Below are 26437 nucleotides of genomic sequence, written 5' to 3'. Positions count from 1 at the left end.
TGTATATATATGTATATTTATGTGTGTATATATATATATATATATTTATGTGTGTATATATGTATATTTAGACCGAGTTGCCAAGCCAAATGCATAAGTTGCCTATGAGACACATTTCCAAGGTCAGGGGACACATCGGGATCTGAGTTTCAAAGAAGAAGCGATAACCTAGTTTGACCTAAGAATTGAGGCTGGAGAAAGATGTGGAGGTCAGTGGCCATCTGCAGACCTGGATAATCCTCATTAGAAGATTAGGCAGACGCAAGAGGCGGGCGACACTTGTGGAAAGATCACATCTCTCCTCTGATGCTTCTGGACGGCACGCTGGCTTCAATGAGAGGAGAACATTTGCTTCAATGAGAGGAGAACATTTGCTTCGATGAGAGGAGAACATTTGCTTCGATGAGAGGAGAACATTTGCTTCAATGAGAGGAGAACATTTGCTTCAATGAGAGGAGAACATTTGCTTCGATGAGAGGAGAACATTTGCTTCAATGAGAGGAGAACATTTGCTTCGATGAGAGGAGAACATTTGCTTCGATGAGAGGAGAACATTTGCTTCGATGAGAGGAGAACATTTGCTTCGATGAGAGGAGAACATTTGCTTCGATGAGAGGAGAACATTTGCTTCGATGAGAGGAGAACATTTGCTTCGATGAGAGGAGAACATTTGCTTCGATGAGAGGAGAACATTTGCTTCGATGAGAGGAGAACATTTGCTTCGATGAGAGGAGAACATTTGCTTCGATGAGAGGAGAACATTTGCTTCGATGAGAGGAGAACATTTGCTTCGATGAGAGGAGAACATTTGCTTCGATGAGAGGAGAACATTTGCTTCGATGAGAGGAGAACATTTGCTTCGATGAGAGGAGAACATTTGCTTCGACGAGAGGAGAACATTTGCTTCGACGAGAGGAGAACATTTGCTTCGATGAGAGGAGAACATTTGCTTCAATGAGAGGAGAACATTTGCTTCGATGAGAGGAGAACATTTGCTTCAATGAGAGGAGAACATTTGCTTCGATGAGAGGAGAACATTTGCTTCAATGAGAGGAGAACATTTGCTTCAATGAGAGGAGAACATTTGGTTCGATGAGAGGAGAACATTTGCTTCAATGAGAGGAGAACATTTGCTTCAATGAGAGGAGAACATTTGCTTCAATGAGAGGAGAACATTTGGTTCAATGAGAGGAGAACATTTGCTTCAATGAGAGGAGAACATTTGCTTCAATGAGAGGAGAACATTTGCTTCAATGAGAGGAGAACATTTGCTGTCAGCCACCAAAAATGTCAACACTGATGATGAGAATAGATGGATTTTTCTTTTATGTAACCGTTTCGGTGTCGAGCAACTATTCAACTTTTTAAAAGGTGGACGGCTTCTTTTTGGATGATTCTGCACCTTTTTGGATGATTCTGCACCTTTTTGGATGATTCTGCACCTTTTTGGATGATTCTGCACCTTTGGACTTTGACTCTCCAAAGTGTAGACGAGTCATGTGACCTTCTGCCAAGTGGGATCTCTGTGGAAGCAGACTCCAGAAGGTTCTCTCCGGCTTTGATTGTTTGAGACAAGCACGACACAATGATTTCCTACGTGGAGTGTTTGGGTGGAGAAGGTGCGGGGCCCGGAGTGGCATCTCGCTGCTGGAATTTGGGGCCCGATGAGGAGCTGGATGAGCTCCTCCCACGCAAGATGGCCGCCCTTCAGCCCAAGACCCAGGGCAGTCTTCGGCGACGCCTGCTGAGCGCTAAAATCCATCAACACCATGAAGCTATTTGGAGGGCTCAGGCAGATAGCGGCGGATGGCCACCCGCAGGCGAGCAGAAGACCCCGCCTCCTCCTCCTCCTCCTCAGTATTGCGGCCCCCGCTTGGATGGCCAGCACCGCCCACCACGACCCCAGACCCAGGCGTCTGTCTCTCCACAGGCTCACAATAAACTCCTTTTAACTCCAGAAGTTGATGAAAAGCAGAGTCTGCCATCCCGCCAGGTGCCTCGCCCTGCTCTCGCCCAGTGGCGCCGGACCAGCTTCTGCCCTCCCAGCCCGCAGCCCCGACCCGGTTATGACCATCCTGGCTCCAGACCTCAGGCACTAACGGCACCTTTCAGGAAGTCCGACATGCCGCCTCAGGTCCACTACCGTCCTAGCAGGAAGTGCAAGAACAAATTATTCTGTTTTAAAAAGCAGCAACGCTCCGAGCAGGAAGCCACTCCTCTTTTACACAAAGGTTTGACAGCAACTTTTTGAGTAGTCGTTACATTGTATCTACAAGAGTTGTGTTACTAAATGAATCTTAGACTAATTGATGATTGTTGCAGCAGCTGCTCTCTAACCATCTTGGAAGTGGTAATGCTGGATGTGGAGGTTAGTGGTGGCCTGGTTGGATGTACTGCCAAATTCTCTGAAACCCATTTGGAGACCCTGTATGGTAGAGAACATTCTTGCAACCTCTGTGGCATTGCTTTGTGTAATAAAACTGCAATATGAATTCTGTCTAATCAGCCTCTTAACAAAACACCTTTGTGAGGTGGATGAATGATCTCCGCAAAGGACAAGTTCTCACTAACATTTAGACAGATTTGTGATTAATACTTGAGAGGAATAGCTCTTTTGTGGACATCAAAAAGATGTTTTGACGCCTGTTCAGTTCATAAAAGATTGAAGCAAAAACAATAAGGTCGCATTTCTATTTTTCTTGTGTAAAAAATATGAATGTTCCTGTACTTATAACCATCGATGCACACCTTTTTATATTCAGGTTTACAAGAAACTTATCTCTGGATTTTTCCACTCCTCACTCGGAATAAGTATTTTTAAGATGTTTATGATACCAATTCCATTTCCACTTCTGCTCGACGATTTGGTTCGTCATCAATTTCCCTATCAATTGTCACTGCAAAAAAAGGACAACAATCAGGTTGATTAGCATCAAATGTGTTTTGTGTAGAAGAAACATGAGTGTAGAAAAACAACAAGAAGAAAGAGCATTAAGAGACCCACAACCTTGATGGCCTGCCAAAGCTCTGGAGTTCTCAGAAAACAATGTTTTGGAGAATAACAATAATATAATAATAACATTCATATTCTATTGTAGAAATAAATGGAGTGTTAAGGAAACATTCTTTTCTAAAGAATATGTGCGTTGACCACATAAAAGCTTGCAGGAATGAAGCATATGAATTGAATGTTTGTTTCTCTACCATACGGGGTCCCTAAAGGCGTTTCAGAGAATTTGGCAGCACATCCAACCAGCCTTTCAACTGCAGGCCGCCGCTAGCCCACAAGCCCAGGACTTCCACATCCAACGTTATCACTTCCAAGATTGTTTGAGAGCAGCCACCCGCACAGCTGCTGCAACAATGGCCTTGCATAACCAAAGAAAGACATTCCACATAAACAGCTAGCGACTCCCTCAAGGAAGCTCTTGCATGCCCCTCGTCCTCCATTTGTCGCAGGAGTGGACTATCATTGTCGCAGGAGTGGACTATCATTGTCGCAGGAGTGGACTATCATTGTCGCAGGAGTGGACTATCATTCCACAGAGCTCAAACACAACTCTTTGCCAAGGAGATGTGTTGCACTGCTTGAGACAAATTGTCCTCTCGCTAATACCGACTCCTTTACAGTAAAACTGCACATTTTGGATTGGCCGTTTATTAGTCTGAGGCCCCACCCTGCAATCCTGCTTTTGTCTGAGGGTCTTGGTGGTATGCCACAATTCTAAGGTTGATGGATTATTTTGGCAAAGGAAAACTGGGTCACACAACGGGGACGGCATGGTGCGGTTGAGAGAGTGGCTGTGCCAGCAACCTGAGGGTTCCTGGTTCAATCCCCACCTTCTACCATCCTAGTCACGTCCGTTGTGTCCTAAGCAAGACACTTCACCCTTGCTCCTGATGGGTGCTGGTTAGCGCCTTGCATGGCAGCTCCCTCCATCAGTGTGTGAATGTATGTGTGAATGTGGAAGTAGTGTCAAAGCGCTTCGAGTCCTTAAAAAAGCAGAAAAGTGCTGTACAAGTATAACCCGAAGTAGTGTCAAAGCGCTTTGAGTACCTTGAAGGTAGAAAAGTGCGATACAAGTACAACTCATTTATCATTTTAACCCATTTATAACCTTTTCACCATATAATGCCTGAGAAGCATTCATGTCACGTTTACAGCAGGTTTCCAAATAAGGAGCTGACATGCCAGTCAGTGTTAGTTAACAAGTCGTTTATTAAACATCAGTAGCAACGTGCCAGTCAGTGTTAGTTAACAAGTCTTTTATTAAACATCAGTAGTAACGTGCCAGTCAGTGTTAGTTAACAAGTCGTTTATTAAACATCAGTAGTAACGTGCCAGTCAGTGTTAGTTAACAAGTCTTTTATTAAACATCAGTAGTAACCTGCCAGTCAGTGTTAGTTAACAAGTCTTTAATTAAACATCAGTAGTAACGTGCCAGTCAGTGTTAGTTAACAAGTCGTTTATTAAACATCAGTAGTAACGTGCCAGTCAGTGTTAGTTAACAAGTCTTTTATTAAACATCAGTAGTAACGTGCCAGTCAGTGTTAGTTAACAAGTCGTTTATTAAACATCAGTAGTAACGTGCCAGTCAGTGTTAGTTAACAAGTCTTTTATTAAACATCAGTAGTAACGTGCCAGTCAGTGTTAGTTAACAAGTCGTTTATTAAACATCAGTAGTAACGTGCCAGTCAGTTATAGTTAACAAGTCGTTTATTAAACATCAGTAGTAACGTGCCAGTCAGTGTTAGTTAACAAGTCGTTTATTAAACATCAGTAGTAACGTGCCAGTCAGTGTTAGTTAACAAGTCGTTTATTAAACATCAGTAGTAACGTGCCAGTCAGTGTTAGTTAACAAGTCGTTTATTAAACATCAGTAGTAACGTGCCAGTCAGTTATAGTTAACAAGTCGTTTATTAAACATCAGTAGTAACGTGCCAGTCAGTGTTAGTTAACAAGTCGTTTATTAAACATCAGTAGTAACGTGCCAGTCAGTGTTAGTTAACAAGTCGTTTATTAAACATCAGTAGTAACGTGCCAGTCAGTGTTAGTTAACAAGTCTTTTATTAAACATCAGTAGTAACGTGCCAGTCAGTGTTAGTTAACAAGTCGTTTATTAAACATCAGTAGTAACGTGCCAGTCAGTTATAGTTAACAAGTCGTTTATTAAACATCAGTAGTAACGTGCCAGTCAGTGTTAGTTAACAAGTCGTTTATTAAACATCAGTAGTAACGTGCCAGTCAGTGTTAGTTAACAAGTCGTTTATTAAACATCAGTAGTAACGTGCCAGTCAGTGTTAGTTAACAAGTCGTTTATTAAACATCAGTAGTAACGTGCCAGTCAGTGTTAGTTAACAAGTCGTTTATTAAACATCAGTAGTAACGTGCCAGTCAGTGTTAGTTAACAAGTCGTTTATTAAACATCAGTAGTAACGTGCCAGTCAGTGTTAGTTAACAAGTCGTTTATTAAACATCAGTAGTAACGTGCCAGTCAGTGTTAGTTAACAAGTCGTTTATTAAACATCAGTAGTAACGTGCCAGTCAGTGTTAGTTAACAAGTCGTTTATTAAACATCAGTAGTAACGTGCCAGTCAGTTATAGTTAACAAGTCTTTTATTAAACATCAGTAGTAACGTGCCAGTCAGTGTTAGTTAACAAGTCTTTTATTAAACATCAGTAGTAACGTGCCAGTCAGTGTTAGTTAACAAGTCGTTTATTAAACATCAGTAGTAACGTGCCAGTCAGTTATAGTTAACAAGTCTTTTATTAAACATCAGTAGTAACGTGCCAGTCAGTGTTAGTTAACAAGTCTTTTATTAAACATCAGTAGTAACGTGCCAGTCAGTGTTAGTTAACAAGTCGTTTATTAAACATCAGTAGTAACGTGCCAGTCAGTGTTAGTTAACAAGTCGTTTATTAAACATCAGTAGTAACGTGCCAGTCAGTGTTAGTTAACAAGTCTTTTATTAAACATCAGTAGTAACGTGCCAGTCAGTGTTAGTTAACAAGTCTTTTATTAAACATCAGTAGTAACGTGCCAGTCAGTGTTAGTTAACAAGTCGTTTATTAAACATCAGTAGTAACGTGCCAGTCAGTGTTAGTTAACAAGTCGTTTATTAAACATCAGTAGTAACGTGCCAGTCAGTGTTAGTTAACAAGTCGTTTATTAAACATCAGTAGTAACGTGCCAGTCAGTTATAGTTAACAAGTCGTTTATTAAACATCAGTAGTAACGTGCCAGTCAGTGTTAGTTAACAAGTCGTTTATTAAACATCAGTAGTAACGTGCCAGTCAGTGTTAGTTAACAAGTCGTTTATTAAACATCAGTAGTAACGTGCCAGTCAGTGTTAGTTAACAAGTCTTTTATTAAACATCAGTAGTAACGTGCCAGTCAGTGTTAGTTAACAAGTCGTTTATTAAACATCAGTAGTAACGTGCCAGTCAGTTATAGTTAACAAGTCGTTTATTAAACATCAGTAGTAACGTGCCAGTCAGTGTTAGTTAACAAGTCGTTTATTAAACATCAGTAGTAACGTGCCAGTCAGTGTTAGTTAACAAGTCGTTTATTAAACATCAGTAGTAACGTGCCAGTCAGTGTTAGTTAACAAGTCGTTTATTAAACATCAGTAGTAACGTGCCAGTCAGTGTTAGTTAACAAGTCGTTTATTAAACATCAGTAGTAACGTGCCAGTCAGTGTTAGTTAACAAGTCGTTTATTAAACATCAGTAGTAACGTGCCAGTCAGTGTTAGTTAACAAGTCGTTTATTAAACATCAGTAGTAACGTGCCAGTCAGTGTTAGTTAACAAGTCGTTTATTAAACATCAGTAGTAACGTGCCAGTCAGTGTTAGTTAACAAGTCGTTTATTAAACATCAGTAGTAACGTGCCAGTCAGTTATAGTTAACAAGTCTTTTATTAAACATCAGTAGTAACGTGCCAGTCAGTGTTAGTTAACAAGTCTTTTATTAAACATCAGTAGTAACGTGCCAGTCAGTGTTAGTTAACAAGTCGTTTATTAAACATCAGTAGTAACGTGCCAGTCAGTTATAGTTAACAAGTCTTTTATTAAACATCAGTAGTAACGTGCCAGTCAGTGTTAGTTAACAAGTCTTTTATTAAACATCAGTAGTAACGTGCCAGTCAGTGTTAGTTAACAAGTCGTTTATTAAACATCAGTAGTAACGTGCCAGTCAGTGTTAGTTAACAAGTCGTTTATTAAACATCAGTAGTAACGTGCCAGTCAGTGTTAGTTAACAAGTCTTTTATTAAACATCAGTAGTAACGTGCCAGTCAGTGTTAGTTAACAAGTCTTTTATTAAACATCAGTAGTAACGTGCCAGTCAGTGTTAGTTAACAAGTCGTTTATTAAACATCAGTAGTAACGTGCCAGTCAGTGTTAGTTAACAAGTCGTTTATTAAACATCAGTAGTAACGTGCCAGTCAGTGTTAGTTAACAAGTCGTTTATTAAACATCAGTAGTAACGTGCCAGTCAGTTATAGTTAACAAGTCTTTTATTAAACATCAGTAGTAACGTGCCAGTCAGTGTTAGTTAACAAGTCTTTTATTAAACATCAGTAGTAACGTGCCAGTCAGTGTTAGTTAACAAGTCGTTTATTAAACATCAGTAGTAACGTGCCAGTCAGTTATAGTTAACAAGTCTTTTATTAAACATCAGTAGTAACGTGCCAGTCAGTGTTAGTTAACAAGTCTTTTATTAAACATCAGTAGTAACGTGCCAGTCAGTGTTAGTTAACAAGTCGTTTATTAAACATCAGTAGTAACGTGCCAGTCAGTGTTAGTTAACAAGTCGTTTATTAAACATCAGTAGTAACGTGCCAGTCAGTGTTAGTTAACAAGTCTTTTATTAAACATCAGTAGTAACGTGCCAGTCAGTGTTAGTTAACAAGTCTTTTATTAAACATCAGTAGTAACGTGCCAGTCAGTGTTAGTTAACAAGTCGTTTATTAAACATCAGTAGTAACGTGCCAGTCAGTGTTAGTTAACAAGTCGTTTATTAAACATCAGTAGTAACGTGCCAGTCAGTGTTAGTTAACAAGTCGTTTATTAAACATGGTGCTGATGTTGTCACTACTGCTGGTGGAGATTCACTTTCAGTTTGTAGAGGATTGAAAATGTGTCATTCATCCACTCTTGAAGTATTGCAAGTTGTCATCCTTTTTCCTGGAAGAAGTGCAGTTTGTCTGCGTCTGCGTCGTGAGGTCCTGCGTGTCTACAAGATGCAGGAATCCTTAATAAAACTAGAAAATGTTTCTCAGATATGGAAACAGTGGGAGCCGGTTTTCAACAAGAACCAGTTTTCAAATCCCGTCACTGTTCCTCAACCTGAAAATGTAAACCTTTACCGCCTCTGTTCCTTGTCCCTGCAGACCAAAACCAGTCCCACAATCCTCGGTGACCCGTGTGCAATAAGGACCTAATATTTTCTGATTTGCACACTGATTTTGGGGTCGATGCTGCCGTATGCCAGAAGAATGAATCAGGTTTCTCAAAACCGTAAAATGGCCTTGTTTCAAAATAGACTATCCGGAAAAAGGTGTCTGCAATGTTTTAGAGTAAATGTTAGATTCTGGTGTCAGTGAAAATGGAGCAGAAGTGGGCCTGATTGTTCTTGTTCGTTTTCATGTATGACCCAAGATGATCTCAGCTAATAGTTGACCAGAACTGCTTCTCCTTTGATTAACCCTGCTTTGCGTAAGCTTCCATGTGTGTTTGCAGGGATTATCTGCTGCTCGCTACACTGGGCTAACAGCTTACTTCCAAGACAGATGGTTTATTATTCAACAGCTGCTACTTGTTGGCTCTAACGCTCAACACCTTTTAGGTACATTCGGAACCTGCAGAACCACACCTGAATCTAGACATTGCACTTTTATCAAAGCTATTATTATACTTCTCATTCCCTTTATGATTGTATCAATTCAAATACATGAATAATGTTCCTGCTCACTTACTCAACAAACTGTTGTGTAACAATGTCACCCATCCATCCATCCATTTTCTACCGCTTATTCCCTTTCGGGGTCGCGGCGCCTATCTCAGCTACTGTTTAATTACTCAAACGCATCAAACCATCGTAGGCAAAGGACTATATCTGTCAGGCATGAAGACCGAAGTTATTAGCTGTTCCACTGGCCTTCAATCCAAGTTTATTCAGATAGCCCCAAATCACAAGTGTCTCAAAGGGCTGCACAAGCCACAACCACATCCTCGGCTCATAGTGTGCCTTGAAAGTTGACACACTTTGCTTCCCGTCTAGCCGTTGACGATCAGTGGAACTGTAAAGGCTTTGTTCGGTCTGCTTTGCTGCACTATTTCCTGTGTGTATACAACTCAATCAGAGGTCGTTCCGTACACCTTTGCAAACTTCTTTTTCCATTTTGAATGAACATTTCTTTAAATGCAACACATCAATTATATCCAGAACACTGTCTCACCTAATGTACCGTAGTTTGGTAGCAACAAACAAAGCTAAGCAGCCAAATACTGGGTGACAGTTGTGGTTGTCATTACAGGAGCGTGTAAAGTCTGTCAAATGTGTTTTCAAGGTGAGTTGCGTTTGATCTGTGCATATTTAGGTGGTGTGAGTGTGTCTTACACCACTTTTGGAGAGATGCTGGTGTGTGGTGCAACAGCCTCACTAACCTTCTCAATGACCATGGAGCCCTGTGTCGATCATCTCCTTCTGTCTTCAGCACGGGATGGGGACAAGTGGCCTGATCACTACACTACCCAGAATCCTCAGCAGGGTCGGCTCTTCATCCCTGAAAAAGTCAAATGCAGTGGTCCTGTGGACTTGCAAGGTCAGAGGCCAAATCTATAGCCTGGCGCTTGGGAAAATGTGTGACTAGTTAAGAAAAAAACAAATGTAATTGCTTCCTCGTACGTAGTACATTGTGGACTAACTCGGAATGGAGGCAGCATACCGACCAGCTCACTTCTCTGCAACTCAGCCGCTGACTTCTGCACATCCTCTGGAATCCACCAATCAGAGGCCACTGTGCACAGACGCTGGCGGGACAAAAGCAAAAAGATGGTGAGCGTTTCTCATGAATATTACTTGGCAGTAAATGATCACTTAATCCAATTAAGCAGGAAAGGGAAAACTCTCTTCAAAATAAAATATAATGAGCGTGCTTTTAAGCACATCATGAGTAAAATGGAGGTTCACGGTATGTTGTGTCATTGAAGTATGAGCTACAAACTCTCTGTGCCTCAATTTGCAATTTACCGCTACTTGCTGATTAGATTCTGTGTCCTTTTTCCTTCTGTTTTCTCAGAGGTCCACATTCTGGGACTTTCTCTCTCAGTCGTGCTTTTCTGTTTGTCTCAAGTTGTCTGTTCGGAGGAGAAAGGTAAACATGGACGTCCAGACTCGAGTAGATCTGTACTTTGATCCAGAGGTGTTGCTCCTATTAGAAAAAGATCTGATCCCACAGATGTTATTCAAATTTACATCAAGCCTAGCTACATTTTCTGCCTATTTTGTGTTGAATGACAAATGAAAACTGTTGGTTTTAAGAGTAATGTTTAACCACAAGTAATTGAAATTCAACTCCATTGCTCAGGAAATGATTACTCGGGCTGTAATAGTACGTATATTTGCTATAAAAGTTTTGGGTCCTAACAAAACCTTATGTTTTGCATTGTTCAGTAGAGGGGGGGCTACAAGCTGGAACTAATAATGCTGCACTTCAGGCAATAATGCACTTAACTTTTCTAAAACTAAAATAATGATTCACTAAGACTGCTACTGTTACACTTGCATATCAAGGGAAGTGATGCAAACCACATGGGTGTCCAAAGAGCCAACTGTTACGTCCCTAATTTAGCCTAAATTATAGGTTGTTTGCAATCTCTCTGGTTGAAAATGTACCTAAAATATGTGACCTACAGGTAAAACAAGACTTGACAGAATGTATATAGAGTTCAACTAATCTGTCCTACTCCACGAACCCTAGTCCAACTAGATTAAACTCAATTTAAAGTAGAAATACCCGGTTGCATTAACCAAAATGTGGTTACAGTCCTCAGTGTCCTCAGATGAAGAGGAAGCGATCATCGACAACAACACGCCACCTCTTACCCCACTTGTCCTCAACCCTGTTGGCCTCACTGCCTGTTGGAATATCTTCACTTGTGAGCTGGAGCTTGGCATGAAAACCGAGGTGACTGCCCCACTCCCAACCCCAGAGGAAAGGATGAGGCAGCAGGCAAAGGCCATCGCTGCTGAAATAGTTGCTATCAACATTACAGGTGGGAACAAGATCTGGAATAGACACTACCTTAAGCCAACCAGGACTTCATGTAAACTTGACCTGTTGAGACTGAGCTCAGACTGGAAACATGATGTGTTGACTTGACCAGAACCTCCACGACAAAAAGAAACTTTTCAAGACCTGCCAAGGCTCAAGCTAACTAGTTGTGTCTTCCAACTTGGTGACAGGAGAGAATTTTGATCGCCAGGCCAGCTTTCGAAAAGTAGCTTCCAACACTGACTCCATGCATTGTGGCTCTCGGAACCTAAACTGCCGCAAGACAGTCACCAAGATCCCTGTTGATGCTATCCAAAAACAAGGTAGAAACTTTAGACTCTTGTTCCTATCACATTCAATCAGAATCAATCACTTCACTTTTATTCCATATTATGTGTTCTTCTTTAGACTTACCTGAGGGTCAGTCTTCTACAGATGCCCTACTTGACTCCTCCCCTAGCCAACAGAAAGAAGATGAACTCGCTGGGAAGAAGAAAGAGTCGTCGAGAAAGATCCGAGCCCCTAAAGGGCAAGGAATATCCAGTCTCATGGCATCCCTCACCTTGCCGCGTGTCAACTCATATCATGGGCGTGTCCTCTCTTCTGAGGTCCACAGTCTCCCCTGCATGCCCACCAACTCCTCCTTGTACTCAGACGCCAGCTGTAACAGGGTCTCGTACAGTACACTTAGCGCCTCCTCTTCCTGTTCCCAGGTTAGTTTCCATAAGTCATTGTTTCCTGTAATACTGAAATAAATTAAAGCTAAAACTGTTTTCAATCTGTAGGGTTTCTCCAACGACCATCAGCCCGTGCTTCTCCTTGAACCCATCTCAAGGGTCATACCTCAGTCTCCTTCTTTATCCGTTCCTCCCTCACATCTCAGCAGCCCTGCCAATACTCAGAAGTGTGAGAGGTCTTCCGCCTGTGATCAGGCTAGCCAGTTTCAAGATGCAGCCCACAGCCACCCCATTTCTTCCTCCATCACAGTGTCTCAAGATAGCTGTCGGACCCTTTCCGTCTGCAGCAGCGGTTTTTCATACCACGGGGAAGGGTGCTTCGAGCCCACATTTCCCATCATACCAGCTGGTGGCAACTGGAGTACCATTGACCAGGAGACATGTTCAATTTCCCTAATCTCCTCTGGTTGCGCTTCCCCTTGTAACATTGATGCCAAAGCTGTGGTTCCTGAGGATGTGACCCCATCTACTTTGCAGACTCGAAGCAGATCATCCAGTACCTCCTCTTGCCGCAGCATCTTGCTCCGCAGGTCCAAGCGCCCACCTCCCCCACCTTTACGGTGCGACTCCCTCAGGCATCAAACTGACCGCAGTAAGACATCCCGTCCATTATCCGGCCCCTCTCTGGAGCAAAGCTCTTCATCATGGCCTCTGACCTCCCATGATCCCTGGGTACCGAGAAAGCACACCAAACGCTTCCAAAGCGAGCTGCACAGTGACACAGTCACTACCTTTGAGCCTTTAGGTGCTTCATCAACCACTGACCACCCTGCCCTCATCCCTGGTTCTCCAGTCTCAAAAGAGGAGGGGCTCAAATCATTTGTTATCACCAAACCAGCTGCTTCTTCAATCCCAAGCCTTCAACATCAATCCAATACTCCCCCTTCAGTCACCCCCATCTCTTCTCTTGTCACAACAAGCCCAGGAGCCTTCTCTCTTCCCCAAATGTTCTTTTTCACCCCCGGTTGTGCATCTTCCATACCCCTGTGTCCCAAGACATTAAAATCCCACCCACCAGAGAGGGGGTCATCTCTATCCTCTCCATATTCTCCCACCCCCTCCCTATCATCCTGCACCTCCTCTGACTTCTCTACAAAGTATACTCACACCCCTCCCCACTTTCCTCCGGCTCCTCCTCCTCTACCACCTCTGACCATTACCCTTCCTCCTCCTTTTTCTCCACCTCTGCCACCTTTAACTTGCACCTCTGCTCCTCTGCCACCTGTGTCTCTTATTCCTCCTCCCCCCCCTCCGCTTCCGCCTCCACCTCACCCCACTCCTCCATCTTCATCCCGTCCCCCTCTTTGCTCACTTCCATCTGGCAGTTGTTCTACTCTTTTTCCTTCAGCCATTTCTTCTTCCCTTTTGCCTTCATCAATTCCACCTCCCCCCCCTCTCCCTCTTACTTTCACTGCACGGCCCCCCCCTCCTCCATACTCCCAGTCCTCCCATTATGCTGTGCTATCAAAGACAGTATCATCAACCCACTCTCCTCCTCCTCTTTCTGCTGCTGTCCCACACTCGCCTGAGGGGTGGTACTCTCTTTCAGGCATTAGCACCCCCCCCGAGACTTGTGTGAAAGGGTTAAACCTACTCCCATGCCCCCTCATCACGTCGCAGGCATTGCAGGGTGTCAAGCTTCGCTCCATTACCAACCAGGAAGTTCCAAACCAATCCAGTACTTCGTTTGTTGACTCCAAAGTTGTCTTGTTGTCAAGCAGCTGTGCTGATGCTAACATTAACAGTCATACAGATGCTTATCAGCTTGATATGAAATCAGACGCAGCTTGTTACAGCTTTGCCTGTACTGATTCAAAGCAGCCTGGACTATTGCCATGTTCTGAATGCATGCCTACAAATGAGTCTCTTTACACTTCTTTCCATCATGCTTGCCAAGATGGTCAGTCAGAACATAACAATGAGGAGGGAGATGGCAAAACAGTCAGTGATGTAAAGCTTTATCCAGGGAAGGCTGTGAACTTGAAGACAAAGCCTGATCTTCCAAAGAAGCCAGACCTTAGCATTGTTGGGGTAATGGCATCTCCAGAGTCCATAGGAGGCCTGGCATCTGATTTTGTGACATGGAACCATATCACATGTACCACACTGGATAAAATGGCACACAAACCTGACGACATCTGTACGGTGTCACCTCCTGGTTCACCTGGTAGTCTACACAGGGAGCTAGATCTGCCATTCCACAATGAATCATTTCTACAGAACGCTGGCCCAATGGGTACCATTAATTCCACAGAATGTGTCATTGCACCCTCAGGTACCATATTTCCCAGTGACACCTCACGGAGCAATCATAGCTGCCAGTCCTCAAGCAAGATGGACACGTCACCATCCTCCACAAGCCGTGAAACTCTTACGGCGATAAGGCCCTGGTGCGCTTTGGAGGTATTAAAGGTTCAGAGCACTTTAGCAGTCCAAACCAGTGCAGGGATGCCACTTGGGCGAGAAGCGGACAGACAATGTCATGGTAAGAAGAAGAAGTTGTCACCATTTGGGAACGAAGAAGGTCAGAAAGACAGACAAACAGGAGAAAATGCCAAATCATGGAAGAGGACAGCAGGTAGACGCCTGTTGATGACTTCATTAGCTAGGGTGTCCTCCTCCTCGTCCTCATCATCATCGTCATCCTCAGATGAAGAGCTGGAATCCCAGCTGCTGACAAAAGAGAGCTGCTCTCTGAGTAGTGTGCTGTCCCCGGACAAGCTGCAGGGTTCAATGCCAGACCTCCTCATTGAAGAGACCGCGGAGTTAGAGGAGCGTGCCGCCAAGATGGTGGATAGTTGCAAACGTTTCCATTGTACGCTGCTTTCCGTAGTTATCCTTTGATTGCTGCTGTGATGCCACGACACATCTTTTCTTGTGTTTTTTTTACAGCCAGTAACTTGACTGAAAGTGGACCACCAACAAGTGAGGACCTGTTCACTGTCATTCACAGGTAGAAACACTAAGACGCAGCACGTACTTACAGCGACCTTCAATTCATCTGCTTTTCTCCCACATCAAGCACTGCATTATGGGAAGGAATGGCTTGATCGGCATGCTAGTTGATGTTTGCTGTAAGTCAAGTCCATAGCTTAGATTCAGAAGGTGTCGACTTCTCCTCTTATTGTTCCAGTCATTCCTACTCTTGCTTTGATGATGTCAATGCGATGTTTGCAGCCAAAAAGTCTCATTCTGGCGATGATCACCCACTTCAGGAAAGTCAAAGCCCCACCATCCCCCCTCACCCTGATTGACTCTCCTGCCCCCGTCTCCATTGTGGACTCCATCCTTTTCCTGGGCACCACCATCACCCAGGACCTCAAGTGGGAGCCAAAACATCAGCTCCCTCATCAAGAAGGCCCAGCAGAGGATGTACTTCCTTCTCCACCGTGACAAAAACATATATATATATACATACATCCATCTTCTACCGCTTGTCCCTTTTGGGGTCGCGGGGGTTGCTGAAGCCTATCATATTTACATTTGGGTGGAAGGTGGGGTACACCCTGGACAATTCACCACTTCATCACGGGGCCAACACATATGTACAACATTCACACACTAGGGACCATTTAGTGTTGCCAATCTTTGGAGGTGGGAGGGGCCTATCCCCAGGTGCATGTCTTTGGAGGTGGGAGGGGCCTATCCCCAGGTGCATGTCTTTGGAGGTGGGAGGGGCCTATCCCCAGGTGCATTTCCTTGGAGGTGGGAGGAAGCCGGAGTACCCAGAGTAGAACCCACGCAGTCACGGGGAGAACATGCAAACTCCACACAGAAAGATCCCAAGCCTGGGATTGAACTCAGGACCTTCCTATTGTGAAGCACATGCACTAACCCCTGTTCCAACATGCTGCCCAAAATATATGTGTATATATATATATATTTTTTTTGTTTTTGTTTTGTTTTGTTTTGTTTTGTTTTTGTTTTTGTTTGTTTTTGTTTGTGTGTTTTTTAATGTAGCCTTGATGATGTCTTCAGGATATACTGAACAATGTACATTTTCAAAAGATAAATTCTGATACTTTTGAAAAGGTATCCCTATTTAAAGAAATAAATAACTCCCTTACCTCAAAATTGAATAATTCCATGTTACCACACTGCTTGATGTCCAATCAAAGTGTTACTGACCACCACCATTTATTTTCTTGACTGTATTAGAAGGTTAAGCAATTAAAACATTCGTTTGAAATCAAATAAATTGTCCCTAAACTTGAACAAAACCAAAATCATTTTTTTTGGAAAGAAATGACAAAAGTAAACTTAGAAATGTACAACACAGTAAGTGAAATAAGATGTTGTCTGCGCTGGAAAGCTTACATCAAACATCTGAGGAGTAAAATAGCAAAAAGTACTGGAATATCAGGAAAAAGCATAATTATATTGTACATACACAGTGTATATATATATATATATATATATATATATATATATACACACAGTACATTCTTGTTGTCACATCTACTGTGTGCACTGACAATAATACTAAATGTTGCAGATTATTTTTAATATTCTCTTAAATAAAGCCATGCTGCCCTCTGCTGGCTGTTAGAATTAATGCAGCTTCAGGCACGCTCCTTCTGTCTGACGTCATGTGCGCTTCCGTCCCTCCGGTTTTCTAACGTTTGTCCCTCGCGGGCCACCATTGACGACACCAGCGGTCCACCCGCCACGTGACTCCCGGAGGAGCCTGCGAGTGGCTTGTGGTTGCGCACGCAGCCGAAAACTGTCAGGTGAGGCGGAAGTGAAGTGATTTCAGGGAACAAAATGACCGTGCGTCGTCCCACCTGTTGCAGGTAAACTTCCCGAGCTCGCGACACGCAAAAGTAAGTTTTCAAAGCAAACAACTTCATCGTGTGAATGTGAGTCACTCACTCAGGACTAAAGACACAGGTGTGTTTGTCAGTATCAGTGGTTAAAGATACAGGTGTGTTTGTCAGTATCAGTGGTTAAAGACACAGGTGTGTTTGTCAGCATCAGTGGTTAAAGACACAGGTGTGTTTGTCAGTATCAGTGGTTAAAGATACAGGTGTGTTTGTCAGTATCAGTGGTTAAAGACACAGGTGTGTTTATCAGTATCAGTGGTTAAAGACACAGGTGTGTTTATCAGTATCAGTGGTTAAAGACACAGGTGTGTTTGTCAGTATCAGTGGTTAAAGACACAGGTGTGTTTGTCAGTATCAGTGGTTAAAGACACAGGTGTGTTTATCAGTATCAGTGGTTAAAGACACAGGTGTGTTTATCAGTATCAGTGGTTAAAGACACAGGTGTGTTTGTCAGTATCAGTAGTTAAAGACACAGGTGTGTTTGTCAGTATCAGTGGTTAAAGACACAGGTGTGTTTATCAGTATCAGTGGTTAAAGACACAGGTGTGTTTGTCAGTATCAGTGGTTAAAGACACAGGTGTGTTTGTCAGTATCAGTGGTTAAAGACACAGGTGTGTTTGTCAGTATCAGTGGTTAAAGACACAGGTGTGTTTGTCAGTATCAGTGGTTAAAGACACAGGTGTGTTTGTCAGTATCAGTGGTTAAAGATACAGGTGTGTTTGTCAGTATCAGTGGTTAAAGACACAGGTGTGTTTGTCAGTATCAGTGGTTAAAGATACAGGTGTGTTTGTCAGTATCAGTGGTTAAAGACACAGGTGTGTTTGTCAGTATCAGTGGTTAAAGACACAGGTGTGTTTGTCAGTATCAGTGGTTAAAGATACAGGTGTGTTTGTCAGTATCAGTGGTTAAAGACACAGGTGTGTTTGTCAGTATCAGTGGTTAAAGATACAGGTGTGTTTGTCAGTATCAGTGGTTAAAGACACAGGTGTGTTTGTCAGTATCAGTGGTTAAAGATACAGGTGTGTTTGTCAGTATCAGTGGTTAAAGACACAGGTGTGTTTGTCAGTAATAATTCAAGCCTATTGAGGCTGTCTGCATTTCTGCTCAAGTATGACAAGAAAGTGAAATGAGTTGAAGTTTGGACTAAGTTAACATGACATTATTCAGGTGATCATTTATTATTTTGCAATCGTTAGCTGTTCATACTGCGAGGGCCCAGGATTGTTGGTTGTCACGGCAACCCCGGCCTCTTGGTTGCTCCTCAGACTGAAGACCAGATCAGCTAAAGGGAACTTTACTGCCCTCCTCTGATGTGATGAAGTTGTTTAATCAGGATCTTCCACATTGACAAAAGTATTGTTGCAAAGACACACTCCTGTGGTTGCTAGAACTGAATGTAAACACTAGAATTGTTGCAAAGACACACTCCTGTGGTTGCTAGAACTGAATGTAAACACTAGAATTGTTGCAAAGACACACTCCTGTGGTTGCTAGAACTGAATGTAAACACTAGAATTGTTGCAAAGACACACTCCTGTGGTTGCTAGAACTGAATGTAAAGACTAGAATTGTTGCAAAGACACACTCCTGTGGTTGCTAGAACTGAATGTAAACACTAGAATTGTTGCAAAGACACACTCCTGTGGTTGCTAGAACTGAATGTAAACACTAGAATTGTTGCAAAGACACACTCCTGTGGTTGCTAGAACTGAATGTAAACACTAGAATTGTTGCAAAGACACACTCCTGTGGTTGCTAGAACTGAATGTAAACACTAGAATTGTTGCAAAGACACACTCCTGTGGTTGCTAGAACTGAATGTAAACACTAGAATTGTTGCAAAGACACACTCCTGTGGTTGCTAGAACTGAATGTAAAGACTAGAATTGTTGCAAAGACACACTCCTGTGGTTGCTAGAACTGAATGTAAACACTAGAATTGTTGCAAAGACACACTCCTGTGGTTGCTAGAACTGAATGTAAACACTAGAATTGTTGCAAAGACACACTCCTGTGGTTGCTAGAACTGAATGTAAACACTAGAATTGTTGCAAAGACACACTCCTGTGGTTGCTAGAACTGAATGTAAAGACTAGAATTGTTGCAAAGACACACTCCTGTGGTTGCTAGAACTGAATGTAAAGACTAGAATTGTTGCAAAGACACACTCCTGTGGTTGCTAGAACTGAATGTAAAGACTAGAATTGTTGCAAAGACACACTCCTGTGGTTGCTAGAACTGAATGTAAAGACTAGAATTGTTGCAAAGACACACTCCTGTGGTTGCTAGAACTGAATGTAAAGACTAGAATTGTTGCAAAGACACACTCCTGTGGTTGCTAGAACTGAATGTAAAGACTAGAATTGTTGCAAAGACACACTCCTGTGGTTGCTAGAACTGAATGTAAACACTAGAATTGTTGCAAAGACACACTCCTGTGGTTGCTAGAACTGAATGTAAAGACTAGAATTGTTGCAAAGACACACTCCTGTGGTTGCTAGAACTGAATGTAAACACTAGAATTGTTGCAAAGACACACTCCTGTGGTTGCTAGAACTGAATGTAAACACTAGAATTGTTGCAAAGACACACTCCTGTGGTTGCTAGAACTGAATGTAAACACTAGAATTGTTGCAAAGACACACTCCTGTGGTTGCTAGAACTGAATGTAAAGACTAGAATTGTTGCAAAGACACACTCCTGTGGTTGCTAGAACTGAATGTAAAGACTAGAATTGTTGCAAAGACACACTCCTGTGGTTGCTAGAACTGAATGTAAAGACTAGAATTGTTGCAAAGACACACTCCTGTGGTTGCTAGAACTGAATGTAAAGACTAGAATTGTTGCAAAGACACACTCCTGTGGTTGCTAGAACTGAATGTAAAGACTAGAATTGTTGCAAAGACACACTCCTGTGGTTGCTAGAACTGAATGTAAAGACTAGAATTGTTGCAAAGACACACTCCTGTGGTTGCTAGAACTGAATGTAAACACTAGAATTGTTGCAAAGACACACTCCTGTGGTTGCTAGAACTGAATGTAAACACTAGAATTGTTGCAAAGACACACTCCTGTGGTTGCTAGAACTGAATGTAAACACTAGAATTGTTGCAAAGACACACTCCTGTGGTTGCTAGAACTGAATGTAAACACTAGAATTGTTGCAAAGACACACTCCTGTGGTTGCTAGAACTGAATGTAAACACTAGAATTGTTGCAAAGACACACTCCTGTGGTTGCTAGAACTGAATGTAAACACTAGAATTGTTGCAAAGACACACTCCTGTGGTTGCTAGAACTGAATGTAAACACTAGAATTGTTGCAAAGACACACTCCTGTGGTTGCTAGAACTGAATGTAAACACTAGAATTGTTGCAAAGACACACTCCTGTGGTTGCTAGAACTGAATGTAAACACTAGAATTGTTGCAAAGACACACTCCTGTGGTTGCTAGAACTGAATGTAAACACTAGAATTGTTGCAAAGACACACTCCTGTGGTTGCTAGAACTGAATGTAAACACTAGAATTGTTGCAAAGACACACTCCTGTGGTTGCTAGAACTGAATGTAAACACTAGAATTGTTGCAAAGACACACTCCTGTGGTTGCTAGAACTGAATGTAAACACTAGAATTGTTGCAAAGACACACTCCTGTGGTTGCTAGAACTGAATGTAAAGACTAGAATTGTTGCAAAGACACACTCCTGTGGTTGCTAGAACTGAATGTAAAGACTAGAATTGTTGCAAAGACACACTCCTGTGGTTGCTAGAACTGAATGTAAACACTACAATTGTTGCAAAGACACACTCCTGTGGTTGCTAGAACTGAATGTAAAGACTAGAATTGTTGCAAAGACACACTCCTGTGGTTGCTAGAACTGAATGTAAACACTAGAATTGTTGCAAAGAAGCCACCAGAGCTGTCTGGCCGGACCTGAAACAGCTTTTGTGTGACGATGTGGTCCTGGCAGGTTCCTGTTTGAATTGTGAGCGCAGTTCCAGCCCTGCTAGTCTGCCGACATTCCTCTGACTCACACACTCGCCACAGGAAGTCCTGCTGACATACTCCGGCTTTTTGGCCACGCCCACACACATGCTAACCTTTTCAAAAGGCCTATTTTTCTCTTCATGTAGGCTGCTGGTCCAAACGCAAATGGTGAAAAATGACTTTTAACCTTAGACTAAAACGGTCCTGCCCATGTCTGCAGTGAACAACCCCATTCCTTCCAACCTGAAATCAGAAGCCAAGAAAGCAGCTAAGATCCTCAGAGAATTCACTGAAATCTCCAACAGGAATGGGCCGGACAAACTAATCCCAGGTATGGTTTGGGCAAACTTATCCCAGGTACAATTCCCTACGACAAACTTATCCCAGGTACGGTTGCCTACGACAAACTTATCCCAGGTACGGTTGCCTACGACAAACTTATCCCAGGTACGGTTGCCTACGACAAACTTATCCCAGGTACGGTTTGGACACACTTGATCCAGGTACAGTTTGGACACACTTAATCCAGGTACAGTTTGGACACACTTAATCCAGGTACAGTTTGGACACACTTGATCCAGGTACAGTTTGGACACACTTGATCCAGGTACAGTTTGGACACACTTGATCCAGGTACAGTTTGGACACACTTAATCCAGGTACAGTTTGGACACACTTGATCCAGGTACGGTTTGGACACACTTGATCCAGGTACAGTTTGGACACACTCAATCCAGGTACAGTTTGGACACACTTGATCCAGGTACGGTTTGGACACACTTGATCCAGGTACAGTTTGGACACACTTAATCCAGGTACAGTTTGGACACACTTGATCCAGGTACGGTTTGGACACACTTGATCCAGGTACAGTTTGGACACACTTGATCCAGGTACAGTTTGGACACACTTGATCCAGGTACAGTTTGGACACACTTGATCCAGGTACAGTTTGGACACACTTGATCCAGGTACAGTTTGGACACACTTGATCCAGGTACAGTTTGGACACACTTGATCCAGGTACAGTTTGGACACACTTGATCCAGGTATGGTTTGGAGACACAGGAAAGAGTGAGAAGAGCCTGTAGTGTAATGCCGGCAGCTAAAAGCGTGAGAAGGTATGCTCGTATATCACGATAGTCATTTTCTTAAGTTTAGCTGAAGAAACCTGCAGTTGGGGAAAGAGAGCCATCAAAGTGAGAGACTAGGATCAGTTTTCCCAAATAGGTGTGGGCTGAAGTGCAGTTTGTGTTGTGTAGCTCATGTCATCGCCCGGGCTGAGGGGCTGGCCATTATCTCCGTGGTCAAGGCCGGCTTCGTGATCACAGCCAGAGGAGGCAGCGGCGTGGTCATCGCCAGGCTGGCTGACAGACGTGAGTTCTTTCTGATGTTGTTATGGAGCAGAACCCAGCTATTTTGGGGAGAACTTTCTAGACCTCTTGTGTAGAACTACGCCGGTCTGCCCCTCAACATTTAATATTGTCAATGTTTGTGTGCTCAGGTTGGTCTGCTCCTTCTGCAATTGGCATCGCCGGCCTGGGCGGTGGGTTCGAAATTGGCGTGGAGGTGAGTTGCTCCGATGATGATTCTGACATGTCATGGCAAAAGACTTTTCAAATTTGGTGCTCACATGAACACATTGCTCACCTTCCCAATTTCCTCCACAGGTGTCCGATCTAGTGATCATCCTAAACCAGCGTCGAGCCATTGATGCCTTCACAAAAGGCGGGAACTTGACCCTGGGTGGGAACTGCACGGTTGCAGTTGGTCCAGTTGGCAGGTCGGGTTTTTTTGGGGGGGGTTTTTTAAGATTGTTTTATAAATAGCTCTGCCATTCTTCCATTGTTAACATGTTTGTGACTTCTGGGGACCCCAAATACACAAAAGCAGGTCCAAAGAGGAATGGAAATGTGGTTTTGCACAATAGGACCCCTTTAACGGTTTTTAGCATATTTTGCTGCAATTGTTCTAGAGCGAGGCCCAGGATAAGCCCAATAAAACAAGTTAACTAGCATACTAAAAACATCCAGAAAAGCATCTTATTCAATTTGAGAGTAAAATAGTGAATCCTCAATAGTGTTATTAAAAATGGCACTGAGAGGGATTACCCAATACTTTTCAAATGGAAATGGAAATAATGACAACATTCGGGAAGTAAATGAAAGCTTCAATATTTTCTTTGTAAATATCAGACCAAAATTGGGGGAAATGATTCCAGAACCAGTTTAAATTGAGGACTTCATCGATCGAAATCCCTCCTCAATGTTCCTCCCGAAAGTGACACTAGAGTAAAAAGGTAAAATCGTGAAAAAAAAGCAAATCCAAGACGGTTTTAACGGAACTGATATGGAAACGATAGAAAAAAGGCTATTGAAGAGACCTCAGCTCCATTAACGTACAATAAAATCTATTATTTCAAAGAGACAAATTCCCAAACAAAGTGAAAATAGCTCAAATTGAACTGGAGACGAGCACCAATTTGCAAATTCTAGACTGATTTCTTTACTTTCACAATTTTCTAAAATCATGGAAAAACTGTTCAATAACAGATTGAACCATTTCATTAACAATGAGGTGGCGACTTGTCCAGTGTGTATCCCGCCTTCCGCCCGAATGCAGCCGAGATTGGCTCCAGCACCTCCGCGACCCCAGACGATATAGCGGTAGAAAACGGATGGACAGATGGATCATGGAATACTCACCGAGACCGAGAACCAACATGGATGGAGAGCTAATATTTCAACTTTGATGGCTTGAATGGAAATAAGAGAAGAAATGACCAATGCAGTCGATGGTAAACAATGTGCAGGGGTTGTGAATCCAACTGAAGCATTTGACACAACTAATTAGAATATTTGAATTAAAAAGGGTTGGTCTTAAAGCGGGTAAGAAGCAACATTGTGAAGCTCGGCAAACACACGTCCGCAAAGTTAAATATGTCCTGCGGCACACCACTGGGACCAAAGTACTTCAATCTTTATGCTAATAATATTAGTGAAGTTCCAAAAGACTTCAAAGTAATAGTATATTGGGACGATTCAACACCGTTCAGGAGAGAACACACAGAAGTTAATACAAATAATAGCAGAAGCAATGAACAAGTTGAAGAGATGGTTGGACAAAAACAGACCATCCTTGAAGCTCAGTAAAACCACAAGAATGCTATTTGGCAACAGCAGAAAAGAAAGTCAAACACAAATAGTCGGAATAGACATTGAACGAGTAACTGAACTCACATTTCTAGGTGTAATGACAGAATGACCTGGAAGTCTCATGTAAAACACAAAGTAGCCAGAAATACATCAATAATAAATACATGGAAATATATATTGCACCAAAAATCACTTCCTATTCTTTACTGTTTGCTGGTATTCCCATATCTGAATGGTTGTGCAGAAATATGGGAAAATAAGTACAAAAGTACCTTTCAGTCCAAAAAGATCAGTTAGAATAAGACATGATGTTGGATATAGAGAACACTCATTGATTCCAAAACATTGAAATTCCACAATCTAGTCCATTTGCAAACAGCTAATTTAGGCAACAAGCAAACTTGAACTTGCTACCCAAGAATGTTGAACAATTTTTAACCAAAGAGACATGACCCGTGAATCGTGAGATGGACAGGCGGCTCGGTGCGGCGTCTTCAGTAATGCGGACGCTGTGTCGATCCGTTGTGGTGAAGAAGGAGCTGAGCCGGAAGGCAAAGCTCTCGATTTACCGGCCGGTCTACGTTCCCATCCTCACCTATGGTCATGAACGAAAGGACAAGATCACGGGTACAAGCGGCCAAAAGGAGTTTCCTCCGCCGGGTGACGAGTGTCTCTCCCTTAGAGATAGGCTGAGAAGCTCCGTCATCCGGGAGGAACTCAAAGTAAAGCCGCTGCTCCTCCACATGGAGAGGAGCCAGGTGAGGTGGTTCGGGCATCTGGTCAGGATGCCACCCTATCAGTATGAGGAATTAAACAATGGAAACAAAGAGTGTACTTATATGATCTAATTTAAGAAACTGTCCAACCTCAAAGTGTTTACAAAGAAGAAGATAAACATTCTGAACTTGGTGATAATCTTATTCATCTCGCTATATAGAATACTTACTTCACTATTTATTTGTTCTTTTTAATGTGAATTATGCAGTATATTGTGAGAACAGGAAGTGAGTTCTGCTTCTTCCACTCCTTTTGGCACATGCAAGGACAAAGTGGAAATGGGGATGTCATGTTTGAAATAAGTCCTGCTCTGTGACCATCTGAGGGATGAAGTAGAAGAATGTTTGTGCTTGCAGGAATGTGGAGGCCGATGTTGCCCTGCGCAACATGTCTGCCATCTACACCTACTGCCGCTCCAGAGGTTTGTTTGCCGGCATCTCTCTGGAGGGCTCCTACCTGATTGAACGCAAAGACACCAACCGCAAGTAGGACCGCAGAACCACCCCTGGCGAGTATTTCAGCTCTGATCAATCTGTTGGCTCGAGTGTGCAGGTTCTATGCCCGGAACCTGCGAGCGTCTGCCATCTTGAACGGCGACGTGGAGCCGCCGCAGGAGTGCTACGACCTCTACCACATCTTAGACGCCTACACGGATGCTTATGTGGATGACTGGACCAGCAAAAATGCCCCCGTAAAGGTACACCACAGGGCATGCTACACTCACTGTGACATGTTTTATGAAGGCTGTTGTTTAATTTGGTAAAGCAGAGTAGCTATTTGTGACCATTGGCACTAGAAAAGAGGCGGTAATAATGTCTGTCAGGTTTATGCACCGAACTAACTATCTATTAAACAGAACAAGAAGCAAGGAATCAGGCAGAGACAGATTTCAATTTTGCTCATGAGGAGAACGCATGGAGCTGCGCACTCAGTTTCAGTCTCACCCTACGCTCTGAGGAACAGCTCACGCGCTCCCCTATTTATTCAGTTTAGGAACTCCCTAGTTACATCGCTGAGGCTGCTTCTAAAGGGAGGGGTCACACAGTATGCGAGCAGCTCAGCACGCACAATATGAGATTATTCAGAACGGAATGGGCTGGGGGCCTTGTGATTACCCTTGTCTCTGCTTTGTTTACCTGCTGTCGCCTTATCTTCGTTGAGGTGCTGGTTTGTCCTTGGCTGCTAGCAAGCTGAAAGACAGAAAACATCAGCGGTGAGGCCACTCCTCACATGCAGTGGAAGATAACAAGTTGTGTGCCTTTGCACAAAACAGAAAAAGTACAGCTTGAGCACAATAGCAAACTAAAGCCGGGGCCTTAAGCACATGAGTTGTGTGATAACTTCCATATTATTATTCTAACAATGTCCCGTTTTGTTTCCACTTTTGCAAGTGGAAACAAAGTGTTCAGAAAGTCTTAGTTTTTGATCATTGTAGTTCCTGGTAGTCAAGCAGCTGCCTGGGATCATCCATCCATGTCCTGTGAGGGCCAAAAGGGCAATTATAGCACTTTTGGTACCTGACAGACAAGACTGTCATTTGTGGCTCCCAGAAATTATACTATATTTCCAAAAGTATTTGGCCACTCATCCAAATGATGAGAATCACTAATCACTTGTCCCGGTGTATCAAATCAAGCACTTAGGCATGGAGACTCTTTCTACAAACATTTGTGAA

At 42.9% G+C, this 26437-nt stretch overlaps 2 protein-coding genes across 7 annotated transcripts in view; both read left to right on the top strand.

Annotated features, from left to right (window-relative positions):
* Window positions 1-1136: 1136 nt before the first annotated feature.
* On the top strand, window positions 1137-16215 carry LOC133544222 (mucin-2-like). 2 transcript variants are annotated; one of them, XM_061889362.1, is made up of 11 exons: window positions 1137-2231; window positions 9720-9827; window positions 9915-10060; window positions 10305-10379; window positions 11052-11280; window positions 11471-11602; window positions 11688-11992; window positions 12065-14831; window positions 14909-14969; window positions 15039-15090; window positions 15194-16215. In XM_061889362.1, the coding sequence occupies exons 1-10, from the start codon at window positions 1586-1588 to the stop codon at window positions 15064-15066; spliced, it is 4497 nt and encodes a 1498-aa protein (XP_061745346.1). In that variant the 5' UTR covers window positions 1137-1585; the 3' UTR covers window positions 15067-15090; window positions 15194-16215. The 2 variants fall into 2 exon arrangements, with proteins under 2 accessions (XP_061745346.1, XP_061745347.1); XM_061889363.1 differs by lacking the exon at window positions 10305-10379.
* Window positions 16216-16680: 465 nt separating this feature from the next.
* Window positions 16681-26437, top strand: part of sh3yl1 (SH3 and SYLF domain containing 1) — a 14856-nt gene continuing 5099 nt past the window's right edge. For 2 of the 5 annotated variants that reach the window (XM_061889767.1, XM_061889766.1), the window contains exons 1-7: window positions 16697-16839; window positions 20977-21161; window positions 22093-22206; window positions 22335-22399; window positions 22501-22613; window positions 25119-25247; window positions 25315-25459. In XM_061889767.1, coding sequence (XP_061745751.1) covers window positions 21041-21161; window positions 22093-22206; window positions 22335-22399; window positions 22501-22613; window positions 25119-25247; window positions 25315-25459 — 687 coding nt within the window. In that variant the 5' untranslated portion in view covers window positions 16697-16839; window positions 20977-21040. Of the gene's footprint in view, window positions 16840-20976; window positions 21162-22092; window positions 22207-22334; window positions 22400-22500; window positions 22614-25118; window positions 25248-25314; window positions 25460-26437 lie in introns of all 5 variants that reach the window. The other 3 variants (XM_061889764.1, XM_061889763.1, XM_061889765.1) reach the window with 2 other exon arrangements.

This window comes from Nerophis ophidion, linkage group LG27 (genome assembly GCF_033978795.1).
Source record: "Nerophis ophidion isolate RoL-2023_Sa linkage group LG27, RoL_Noph_v1.0, whole genome shotgun sequence".
Classification (NCBI taxonomy): domain Eukaryota; kingdom Metazoa; phylum Chordata; class Actinopteri; order Syngnathiformes; family Syngnathidae; genus Nerophis; species Nerophis ophidion.
Note: the sequence above shows the minus strand (reverse complement) of the source record. Positions and strands in the feature narration are given on the sequence as shown.

Coding starts and splice junctions, on each gene's coding strand:
- LOC133544222 (XM_061889362.1), top strand. CDS start 1,586: ATGATTTCCTACGTGGAGTGTTTGGGTGGAGAAGGTGCGGGGCCCGGA. Junction 2,232..9,719: donor CACTCCTCTTTTACACAAAG/GTTTGACAGCAA, acceptor TTCTGTCTTCAG/CACGGGATGGGGACAAGTGG. Junction 10,061..10,304: donor GGGACAAAAGCAAAAAGATG/GTGAGCGTTTCT, acceptor CTGTTTTCTCAG/AGGTCCACATTCTGGGACTT.